At 43.8% G+C, this 12,509-nt stretch overlaps 1 protein-coding gene across 1 annotated transcript in view; it reads right to left on the reverse strand.

Annotated features, from left to right (window-relative positions):
* Positions 1-12,509, reverse strand: part of LOC119423672 (1-phosphatidylinositol 4,5-bisphosphate phosphodiesterase delta-3-A) — a gene marked incomplete in the record, with an annotated part of 94,779 nt that overhangs the window by 21,659 nt on the left and 60,611 nt on the right. The window contains 3 exon segments of the mRNA XM_037691077.1: positions 3,983-4,099; positions 4,379-4,532; positions 4,610-4,741. Coding sequence (XP_037547005.1) covers positions 3,983-4,099; positions 4,379-4,532; positions 4,610-4,741 — 403 coding nt within the window.

Genomic DNA, 12,509 nt, shown 5'->3' on the forward strand with positions numbered 1-12,509 from the left:
GAGCAAACAACAGAGAAGGGAGGGGTAGAGGAGCCAACCTCTACAGTTACTGAGCAATCAAATAAATACAGGTTTTATGCAATTTTATCCTTAGCAAATCTGAGAAATTTAAGATTCATGATGTTCTGATTGTTTAAACTTTCCACTGAAAGCTAAAAAGACACTAGAAACAAAGCATTTGCAGCTTTTTAACTCTGTCAAAATCAGTAAGAGATTACAGGTACAGTGAGAAATGCATCTCCTTGTTACTGTGGGGATGGAATTAGTGGTACGTCTGAACATAAATTGGTTTCAAAGCTAGTCTCACATGTGCAACAACACATATGCACACAAACAGATTCACAAGCATACCACAAGTTTTACAAATGCATAGCCAGTGCACACATTTTAAAATGCACAAGTAGCACAAACAAATTGTCAGGTGTGTGTACAATGTGTACATTTATACTGTACAATGTGGACAAATCACCGGCTGCGCATGGATCAGCTTGCCTGTGAATGTGACTTTTGAGACTTTATTACCACTCCAGATTCACAAAGGTAATGCTGCGTTCAAGTCTGGTGAACAGCTGGGACATGTACAGTAAATACATGGGGAGCTTGGTATATCTCATAAACTTTAAAACTGTATGTATGGATGTACTGGATGTACTATACGTTACTGGATTCCACAAATGTTAATTTTGTGGAAATAACCTAAAAGGTGTATGTTATTCTTATGGAAAATTTATTGAATGGATCTGCATCAGACTTTTAGACTCTTTGATTCTTTTCAGTAGAACTGATATTTTACAACGATATCCAAACAGAAGACCACTTCATCTGTTAGAACCATCCTTCCATTATCCTTACCCACTTCTTCCTTTTTTCAAAATCCAGAAAAGAATTCAAAATCTTACTTCTAACCTACAAAGCTCTCAATAACCTAGCACCATCTTATATTACATATCTTATTGTTCCATATTTTCCTAACAGAGCACTTCACTCTCAGACTGCAGGTTTACTTGTGGTTCCTAGAGTTTCCAAAAGCAGAATGGGAGGCAGATCTTTCAGTTATCAGGCTCCTCTCTTGTGGAACCAACTTCCAGTTTCTGTCCGTGAGGCTGACACATTGTCCAGTTTTAAGACTGGGATTAAGACTTTCCTTTTTGAGAAATCTTATAGTTAGGGTTAGCTAATGCTGCCATAGGCTTAGACTACTGGAGGACAAATTGACCTAATTTCTTAAAATGAATTGTTACAAATTAATAGTTGTCATTTGAAATGACCATATTTCTATCTTAACATGTGATTCTTGACCTGCCATTGTGTATCTGTTCCTCTCAAACCCAGCTGGTCAAAGCAGATGGCCACTTGTCCTGAGCCTGGTTCTGCTAAAGGTTTCTTCCTCATGAGGGAGATTTTCAAGTTCAAGTTCAAGTAGATTTGTTGTCATTTCACCACATATGGTACATGAGGTGGAATGAAATTATGTATACAGGGTCCCAGTTTTACCCAAAAACAGCAAAAATATAAAGTGTAAAAAGAAACAGTAAAAAAGGATCTAAGACATACACTAAACATTAATAATGTAAAACAATATGGTGTAACAGCAGCACAAACATGAGTCTGTGAGCAGATGGGTACGAATGAATACAAAAGCATGAAATATTCAGCAGCATGAGATCAGCAGCATGGATAATCAACAGTACATATCAACAATCAAAGTGGCATTACAGTGATTATCCTGGTTAGAGATTCATGAGTCTAACAGCTTCAGGGTAGAAGCTGTTTCTCAGTCTAGTGGTTCTACAATTAATTCTCCTCAACCTCCTGCCTGAGGGGAACTGGGCAAAAAATGTGTGTGCTGGGTGAGTGGGGTCCTTCATGATGCAGGTGGCCCTCTTCCTGCATCTGGAGGTGTAGATGTCTGTGATGGTGGGGAGACTGACTCCAACAATCCAACATTTTTCAGTCAGGTCATCTGAACAGTTTCTTTTTTGCTGAAACGTTTCACCTTCCTTCCAGAAGGCTTCATCAGTCAAGGACAAACACAACACAAAACTGATTCTTCCCCCTAACAGCTTACTCCAAAGTGGAACAAACCAGTTATGTTGGTACTAAGATGGTGTCTTTGGCACGCCCCTCCTCTTGTGCCGGCCCTCTTTCTCATCAACAGTCATGTCAAACTGGTTCAAACCCAAAAATGTCCACACTCAATAATCCAGGTATACAATCCAACAATTTTCAGTCAGGTCATCTGGACAGTTTGGACCTGACCGAAAATTGTTGGATTGTATACCTGGATTATTGAGCATGAACATTTTTGACTCCAACAGTCTTCTGTGCAGCCTTCACCACTCTCTGCAAACCTTTTCTTTCTGCAGCTGTGCAGCCTCCATGCCACACGTTGATGCTGAAGCACAGGATGCGCTCCACTGCACACCTGTAGAAGGAGGTGAGGACTGAACTTCTCAGACCAGCTCGTCTCAGCCGTCTGAGGAAGTAGTCTCTGATGAGCTTTCTTGATCAGGCTGGTGGTGTTGTTGCCCCAGCTGAGGTTGTTGTTCAGATGTACACCCAAGTATTTGTAGCTGGAGACCACTTCCACCGCAGAAGTGGACCACTTCCTTTCCACTGTTGCCTTCATGCTTGCTCAGGATGAGAGTCTCGCTCTGTGGGGGAAACCTTGGATGTACTCTGTCTGCTGGACCCTGTTCTGGAGGCCAGTCTGTGAGGGCAGTCTGTGAGGGCAGCTGCTGCGGTCATTATTATCATCAAGCTGCTAATCGTACCTGCTGACAAGACCTGATAACATTTCAGGTCTTTCTTGGAAATCAGTCCTCATGGCTCAGTGGGACTAACCTGTTTAAATAAAGGTTGAGCAAGACCATGCCGCTAACAGAACAGAACCATGATGGTGAAGGAACCTCACTGTAGATGAATTTCTTTTTCAACTTTGGCACCTTGTTTTTTTTAGTATTTTAGTAGTATTTTTAGTATGATTTTTAGTATTTTTGCTGCATGCTTTGGTATTTCTTGTTGTTGTTGTTGTTGTTTTTTGGGGGGGCGAGTCGAGACAGTTCTTCTTGTCTAAGCATTTCATTGCACTGCTGACCTTGTGTTGATTTTGCATATGACAAATAAACCAAACCTGAAACTGAGTCTGCGATGAAGTTAAACTCAAAGCAGTCTGCTCCTCACATAAATAAGGTTATTAACTTTTTAGGTACGTATATGAATGTTTCTGTTCAGTGCTCTAAGACGACTTCTGTTGTGTCTTGGTGCTATATAAATAAACTGAACTGAATTGAATTGAATTCCTTTTCGCGTCATGGGGGTCACTGCCAGAAAAAGTATAGGGGACACCCTGAGCAGGTCTCCAGTCCATCACAGGGACACATAGAGACAAACAAGACAAACAACCATTCACTCTCTGTCTCACACCTATAGACAATTTAGAGTTACCAATCAGCCTAACATGCATGGTTTTGGTCTGTGGGAGGAAACCGGAGATCCCGGAGAAAACCCACGCAGCACGGAAAGTACATACAAACTCCACCCAGAAAGGGCCAAGATTTGATCTAGCAACCTTCTCGCTGAGCGGCAACAGCTTTACCAACTGAGTTACAGTGCCAACCCTGGTCTTTTACAATACATTCAAATTTGAGGTGGATGTGGTTAATGTGGAAACATGTAAATGTTGACATCTCTGCTAGGACTTCCCAGGAGTTCTGTACTTGAGGTTTTTGGCCAGATTTAACTTTGTCTGTATTCTTTTCTCTTGAGTAAACAAACAATTTTTCTGCTTCTTGTGGAGTAGAGAACAAATTTTTAAAAAGACCAGAAAGCCTTTAAGAAGGAGCTTAATAGGAGGACCAGAAACACTCCAGAGAGGGAGCATGTAGTGAGGAAAAAAAACCCTTTAGAGAAGTTCTGTTTGACTGATGGGATCATCATAAATGACTGTTCTCTCTTGTAATAGGACAAAACAAACCCTTACCAATCTGACAGCCTGCATTCCACATCTCCTGTGGGTTGTAGTTGGATGATTGGAACCGTTGGCCTGAGGGGTAGATCCTGCTGAGCTGGTGACTGTTATGTCGTACAAAATGCATCCCTGCAAAAAAAAAAAAAAAAAAAGGCAAGACTTACATTTTCTTTTGTCAATTTGGGTTCGACTACATTAAAAAAGTCTTGTTTAATTGTAAATCTGCAGTGTGTAACTGTCCCAATGTGATAAAGCTCTGATTAGTCTTTGTATAAGTATAGTAGAGTGCTGTATGAATGGGTAAATGAGGACACAGATTGTGTTGTAAAGAGCTTTGAGTGTCCTGATAAAATAGAAAGGTGTTATATAAGTACAGTCCATTTACCGTTTACAGTCCACATTACATACCTGAATCCTTAATGAGCCTGAGGGCTTCACTCTCAGAGAAAGATGACATGTCACTGGCTGGGTTTCTGGCAGCATGCTCGAAGCTTTTAAAGGGAACACTGCGAGTGTACACCACCAGCTCAGACAGCTCTGGGCTCAGCTTGGACACACCTGGCTAGGATCACAAACATCATCTACTGTTAGCTTGCACCTCCAAAATGTAATGCTCGACAAATGTTTCCATTTACCAACCTTCTCCTTTTTCTTGCTGAGTTTTCCTTCTCCCCGACTGACCTCCTCATCTGAGCTGACATCTGAAGAACTGGATGGACATTCATCCTCTGTCTCCCTTTTCCCCTTCACCAAGATTTTACCTTTGAGATCCTGTACACACAAAAAACATTTCACAAAGTTACCTTTACTGCTACCTTCATTCATTTTCTACATGCACTAACCCTCCTGTAGATGCCAGCATGTGGTGGCTACACAAATTGTGGAAACTTTTTCTGAGTCTGTGCTTGTCCGATCCACCCACCCCAATCCGTGACATGTTTACATGATTGTTAAGTTTCAGGGAAGGGTCCATTATCACGCCCAGATTAGTGACTCTTTGTTTTTCTGACAGGGTTAAAGCAGAGAGGTTGATGCAGTGGTTTGTGATCGTGTCGTTGGGAGGGAACAACATGACTTCAGATTTCTTTTCATTGAAGCTTAAGAAGTTTAAAGCCATCCAGTCCCTGATGTCAACCAGGCAGTCGAGCAGCGGTTGAATAGAGCATGTAACCATTGTGTCTTAGGGGGAAGTAAATTTGACAGTCATCGGCATAGAAGTGGAAGGGCATGTTGTGTTTCTGGAAAATAGCACTAAGCGGCAGCAGGTATAAAGCGACTAGGAGGGGACCTAGGATGGACCCCTGTGGAACCCCCCATTTAAGCTCTGCCTCTGCGGAACTAAAATCCTTGATGGAGACACAAAAGGATCTGTCAGCGAGGTAAGATCTGAACCAATTGAGGGCTGAACCTGTGACGCCCACCCACTGCTCTAACCTAGCAATGAGGATCTCATGGTCTATGGTGTCAAAGGCGGCTGTGAGGTCCAACAGGACAAGCAGCACAGAATCTCCGGTATCTGTGAATCTGAAGATGTCGTTAAAGACCTTCAGCAGGGCAGTTTCAGTGCTATGGAGAGGTTTAAAGCCAGATTGGAATAGCTCTAAGATGGTGTGACCTTCTAGGAAGCACTTCAACTGGGACTCGACTATTTTCTCCAGTAGTTTAGAAACAAATGGGAGTTTGGAGACAGGCCGGAAGTTGGATATGACTGAGGGGTCAAGGTTTTTTTTTTTCAGGAGAGGCTGGACAGCAGCATGTTTAAAGGATTTTGGCACCATGCCAGTGGATAAACTATCAATCAATCAACCTTTATTTATACAGGTAAATCCCATTGAGCCTCGAGGACTCATTTACGAGAGACCTGATTTCAACAAAGAAAGATGACAACAATGGACAACAGCAACAGTGAGACAGATCCCAGAGGAATGACTGTTCACAAAAACGTTTCAGATCCCTTTTTTGAATTAATCTGGGCTTAGAAGGTGGAAGTTTAATATCTCTCAAAGCAACTGTCACACAATGATCGCTCAAAAGATCAGCGAATACACCTGTACCAGGGAATTTGTGAGGCATATTAGTTAGAAACAGGTCTAAGATGGAGGATTTTTCAGGACGGTTTTTATTTAATCTAGTGGGAGAGTTGATCAGTTGGGTAAGATTAAGAGACAAGCAACATTCCTTGAATTTATCACAGAGGGGGGTCGACTTACACCAATCAATGTTGAGGTCTCCAGCCAAAAGGATCTCTTTGAATTTTAAATTACCAAGAAATTCCATCATGGCAGTCAATGCCTCAGGTGATGCTGTGGGGGGGCGGTAGCAGCAGACTACAGTTAAAATCTGGCCTCCATTCAAGGTGATGTTTACAGATAAGGCTTCAAACTGGTTTGGAATTGTTTTGGAAGTCACAAGACTAGAAACCAGAGAATCTCTAATGTAAATAATGACTCTACCCCCCCTTTTTTGACAATCACAGCGGTAGATGTTAAATCCATTGATTGCCACGTCATTATTCATTACAGATTTGTTGAGCCAGGATTCAGAAATAAAGATAACATCTGCCCCAGAAGAACTGACCAGGATTTTCAAAGCATCCAGTTTTTTCAGAAGGCTACGAGCGTTTACATGCAGAAAATGAAGCCCAGAGGCGTTTTTAAAGTCATTTGGTGTGCTGTAATTAGTGGGGTGTCCAGGGTTGGGCTGAATCCGTGAGAGCAGTAACAACATTATTATCAGACATTTTCTTGAGTTTTTTGTGACTGATGTGTAATTACAGGAGTTAACAGTGTGACAATTAGCCCCCATAATCGAACCATGAGAAACATTAATGAAGACGTGATCATTCAAAACCCAAAAACAGTGAAAGTTGCAGTGATGGACAGATTCAGGTGTATTAACAAGATTCAGTGACTCCAGATAATCTGAGAACTGAAAATAGTGAAAGTAATATGAATGATGCAGAAAAGTTTCAGACCATAAAACATCACAGTTCAAATGGGCAAACAAACCCGACGAGTTGGGCCAACTGCAGATTGAGTTAGGCTGAGGGGGCTCCGGCCCCCCAGTGAAGAAGGATGGATGGATGGATGGATGCTCCCATGGGAAACAGAAGCTGTGTCCAGAATCAACAGGCCGAAACAGAAACAGATAATTTGCAGCAAATAGCAGAGCGAGCTGCCAGAAAATCCTCCTGACGTGAAAGACATGATCCAAACTCGTTTCAGGTCAACAGGGGCCAACAGCGTGATCCGGAATAAAATTAATTATTATCCAGGTGATTTTGGATGGAGGCCTGTAGCAACTCCGATACAAACTCCGAACTACTCTCGAGCACCACACAGACCCGCTCCTTCCCTCTGCTCCTCCGCTTCTCAGCACCCGACAGCACGGGGCACCCCCGGTGAAAAACGAGACTGACCGGAGAGGCTGAGGCTGAAGTCGGCAACTGGTCCGGTCCGGTTCTGCTCCAGTTCGGCTCCGGCACTCCAAGCACGAGAGACGAAGAGGCTGAAGATATCCCTGGCCCGGTTCTGCTCCGGTCCGGCGGCCCAGTCTGGCGGTGCGGTTCTGCTCCGGTCCGGCGGCCCAGTCCGGCGGCGCGGTTCTGCTCCGGTCCAGCGGCCCAGTCCGGCGGCCCAGTCCGGCGGCGCGGTTCTGCTCCGGTCCGGCAGCGCTTCAAAGCACCGGAGCGTCTCCTCCAGGTGAACACAACGACTCCACGGAGGTGGATCGTCCTTCGGTAAAAGTAACGGGCTGCTCACTGAAGCTGAGACCGGCTCTGTTGAAGACGAAATCCCCCACAGCCACCTCGGTTCGGTTCTGGTCCAATTCGAGGGACACAGGTACACTTCCCCCACACCTATGGAGACACCACGAGGGCCAGTCCAGCTGAAAACGAGCGAAATACCAACCGGCGATATTTGTCGGAACCAGGTAGAACCACAAAGAACCAGATAAGAGTTTGTTGAGGTCCAGAGAGAGAGAGAAAAAACACCGGACCTTCGTGCGTCGACTCCCCAGCTCGAGGGGTCACCTGGCCGGCAGGGTGCGCTCAGAGTGACCGATGGGGGGCAGCGGCCGATCGGTCCTGGGCCAAAAACTGTTTACTATATCAAGAATGGACGGAACCAGGGTGGGAAAAACTTCTTTTAGTAGTCGAGGGGGGACCACATCAAAGGAGGAACCAGAAGGTTTCAAGTTGCACATGGCCTGCTCTAGAGAAGATAGAGTGATGGGTTCAAAACGGTCAAATAGAGCTACAGATTGAGGTGGGATGGATGGGTCATGACTTGGAGGGGAAATGAGAGCACGGGTGGTCGCAATTTTTTCCAAAAAGAAATGTAAGAAGTTGTTGCACAGCTCAGTCGAGGATTCCAGAGGTGATGGTTCAGTGAGGTGGAGAACAGAGTTTAGGGTGGAGAAGAGGGCACGTGGGTTGCGAGAGTTTGAGGTAATTATATCAGAAAAGTATTTGGATTTAGCAGCTTTCACCGCTTTCTGATAACGGCGCCAACTCTCTAAGTATTTGAAAAGAGACCTGCAGCCTGTCTTTCCTCCACTTTCGCTCCGCCCTCCTACATTGCTGCCTAACGGCCTTGGTGACGTCACTCAGCCAAGGTTCTGCTCTCAGTTTTGATTTTTTTGGTTTTAATAGGCGCAATATGATCCAGTGTCTTTAAGCAGACAGAGTTGAACTGGGATGTCAGCTCCGCAGTGGTAGAGAGAAACTCCAGGGGCTGAATGATCATTTCAGAGTTATAAACATCTGTGAAACGCGTGGCAGTGAAAAGGTTAATAGCCCGGGTACTACGTGCACGAATGCACGACTTAGGAGTTAGATGGGGGAGGGTGAACTCAAACTAAAGACTGGCATGTGGTCTGAAAAAACATTATTCAATTCAATTCAATTCAAATATACTTTATTAATCCCAGAGGGAAATTATTTGTTTTAGTAACTCGTTATCCTCATTTCATTAAGAGATGTTAAAGATACTGATGGCTGTAGACTGGAAGGATCTCTAAAGGTTCAGATGCCGTCTGATCCGTCCACCCAGACTCGGCTGGCCTCTCGGTTCCCCCGGGCTGTAGGGCCACCCGAATGCCGGGCAGAACTCCTCCCAGAGCGATAGCCACTCCTCCCAGCAGTCTGCCGAGCTCCTTGTCACTGCGGACAGCCAACTGTAGGTGCCGAGGGATGATCCTGTCCTTCCATTGTCATGAGCCGTGTTTCCTGCTAGTTCCAGGATCTCAGTGGTCAGACACTTGAGCACAACTGGCAGGTAGATGAGAATGCATCCACAGAACATCATTTTCAACTCATTTGAGATTTGGGGCTGTAGTTGAGATATTATTTGAGCTTTTGAGATGTTAATCAGCTGCTGTTTGTTGTAGAAAACTGCCTTGTTGCCATGGTTATGCATCATAACAAATGTCCAAAACTAAAAAAAGTTTCAGTAAAAATCCTTCCAGCTGCACAGCATCTGATACCAGAGAAAACCACCATCCAAAAAACGCGACCCACATCCAGAAAAAGAGGAATCACAGTTTCCAAAAGCAAAATCTCAGAATGAAAGTAACAGAGCTGCTCCAACATGCAGCCACCTTGAGCAGCGCAATTCTAGAATTCAATTCTTGTTATCACCAATAACAAGATTGAATAATGAAAATATGCTCATATTTTGGTGTGATTTCAGCCAAGAAGTCAGAAAACTCATTTATGAAATCCTTAGACCGAGGTGGGAGGTCGACGAGTGCAAATAAAGTCTGAGGTGAATGTCCGAGTGCAAAGACGCTCAGCTCAAAGCTGGCGCTGGAAACTGGGATGGGCAGTTGTTTACAGTCAAAAGTTGATTTGAATATTGTTAATAATCCACCACCGCGCCGGCCTGATTGCCGCGGTGCGTTAAAAGACAGTTCGGTGGCAATAATTTTGTCAAGGAGCTGGAGACATCCAAGTCTCTGTGATGCAGAGGAAATCCAAATTGAGCTCTTGAAAGTAGTCCCTAAGGATAAAAGTTTTGTTGGTAACAGATCTTGCGTTGACCAAACACATCCGGATACTGTCCGAAGTGGAGCCAGCAGCGGTGGAGTTTGCGCGCATCAGTGGCATCAGGTTTTCAATAACAGCCTCTCTGGGTCGGTCAGAGCTGCGCACCGGCCGACAACTCCCGTTGTTTACCTGGTCCGGGCACGGGGAAGCTGGTGATGGAAACTATGGCCACCAGCTGAAGAGGAAGATGCCGCACGCAGAGCTTTAAGCTTCACCAGCTGACCAGCACTTTTTCCTCGGCGTCTGAAGCGATTTCTCTGGGCAGGCAGGTGAGGAGCGCAGCGGAGGTAAACTGGCACGTCCGCCAGCAAGGGGGGTGGGGGGTCCAGAGGTACAATGGTCCAAATAAGCGACATCGGTGGCAGAAAAACGAAGATCCAGAAGCTGTTGTCTGTCATACATCAGGAGTGAAATTATGCCACAAATAAAAATGAACAAAACAAAAATAATCTGAACACCATCAGCAGAGGTGGATTGCAAGCCATGTACATGGGCGCCATCTTACTGGAAGTCTCCTTGTGCCCCTCGAGTTATATAAGTTATGCTACCAAATCAGCATTTTCTTTTTTTTAATAAATAAATGTTCTGGTTTTCTAAGCTCCTCGAGTTTTTCTGCATTCTGGGTTCAATTCTCCTGCAACCGTGACACAAAGTCTCCCAGACAAAGCCTTAAAGCTACAGTGTGCAACATTTACAAAGATTATGAAGAAAATTTTGAACTTTCAACTCTGTGTTTCTGTTCATTTCTTCTGCGGTTATTGACTGAACTATTCAGTTTCTATTTACCTTAAAAATACATTATTTCTTGCAACAACTTCTTAAAACACACATGGAAATAAGACAGTCTAGTAGAGGTAGCGTACTTGGTATACTCTATTTTTTTGTATACTCTGTTTTTTGATGAATAATGCAGACATGAACTATTCTGAACTGATTTTTTAAAAATCTAATATTGAAACGTGGAAGTGCAGCAGAGAGAACAAACAAGTGGCATTTTCTACACTGAACGCCCGTGTTTGTAAAGACTTTAGCTTCTATGAAGTTAAAAGGAATAAGCTGTACCTGTCGCTGAGGGATTTGAATTGAAAATGTTTGTAGTTTTGGAGATGAGTGTTTTTATGGACTGGAACTGAACAGGAAGTAAACCTGAATGTTTTTTGGTGTAAGATTTTCAAGTGGGTAGGAGAAGAATAAAAGATGTAGGATTTTTTTTTCTTGTCTACGGGATTGGTCAATGGTGGCCATGACCACCACAAATTAATCTTCAGCCAACCCTAGCGTACTGCCCTTCCCCCTGTAGTGGACTTAATCTGAGGTCAAGACTAAGCCTAAGGTCAAAACTCTTGACCTTAAGAACCTTGTGGGACAGGAACTGTCATTTCGTTGATTTGAATCCAGAAATACAGGTTCACCCATCCTGAGACTTTCTTTCTTGAAAATTCAAGTGAAAGAACACTCTCTTTTTATTATCATTACTATTTTACAAATGTTGATAATCAAAGTGTCTTAGTTCAAACCATTTTAGATGTTGCAGTGAACTAATCAATTTTATTAACTGTGTAATGATTTTTAATTCTCATGCAAAGTTAGAATTCATGTTGAGGTCTGTTACAGATTTTTATGCATTTTCTGATTTCTGCCTTTGAATGAGCAAGTGTGCGTTTCCAGGGTCAGGAGTTGAAGCAGACATGTGTTGGAACAACTGTCCTGTTTATATCCTCTCAGACGTCAACAGGGGGGTTTTGGCACCTGTTTCTTAAACTCGCCAAAACAAAACTCTCTCTGTCTGTGAGAACATTTCTGATCTGTTCCATAACAATTCTTGCTGCCTTCTAACCTTTTACGTCACAAAACACACCCCGTCTGGTCGGTTCTGGCCAATGGGGAGACTCCCGAATGAACCGGGAAAAGAGCTCTTTAAAATGTCGGTACTTCCTGGTCTATTCAGTTCTGTTGGAGTTCTGTTGGAGTTCTGTTGGAGTTCTGTTGGATACACAGTTCTGTCAGTTCTGTGAGAGCTGTGAGAGTTCGGTTCTGTGGGAGTTGGGTCTCTGTTCAGTTCTGTGAGCCGGGAAGATCCTGACATGACAACAGAGCTCTTCCGAGTTTCATGGGATTATAACATCTTCACTGAGGTGAGCTGTGGCGGACAGAATCTCGCCGCTACTCCGGACGAGTAACAGCATCCTACGGAGACGCTGAAGGGTGCGTTAAACGGAATCTCGCCTGAGACATCTCCAGGTAAAAGAGTCGATTTCACCACCTAAGTGTACTGTAAGGGAGAAGCTGAAGAAAGCCCGGAGAGTGCCGTTCTGTTCAACACTCCCTCAAACCCCATCTTTTACTCTTCTTTAAACTTCTTTCCCATCTTTAAACTCCTCTCTCAAGTAGAAATTCTTCCAGATATTTAGAAATGTCTGTGTAAAGTGCTCATCCACCGCCGTGTGGGTAAAAGATCATAATTGTACAGTTTTCATAAATGTCTGTGGT

This window comes from Nematolebias whitei, chromosome 17, assembly GCF_014905685.2.
Source record: "Nematolebias whitei isolate Nwh7 chromosome 17, NemWhi1, whole genome shotgun sequence".
NCBI lineage: Eukaryota > Metazoa > Chordata > Actinopteri > Cyprinodontiformes > Rivulidae > Nematolebias > Nematolebias whitei.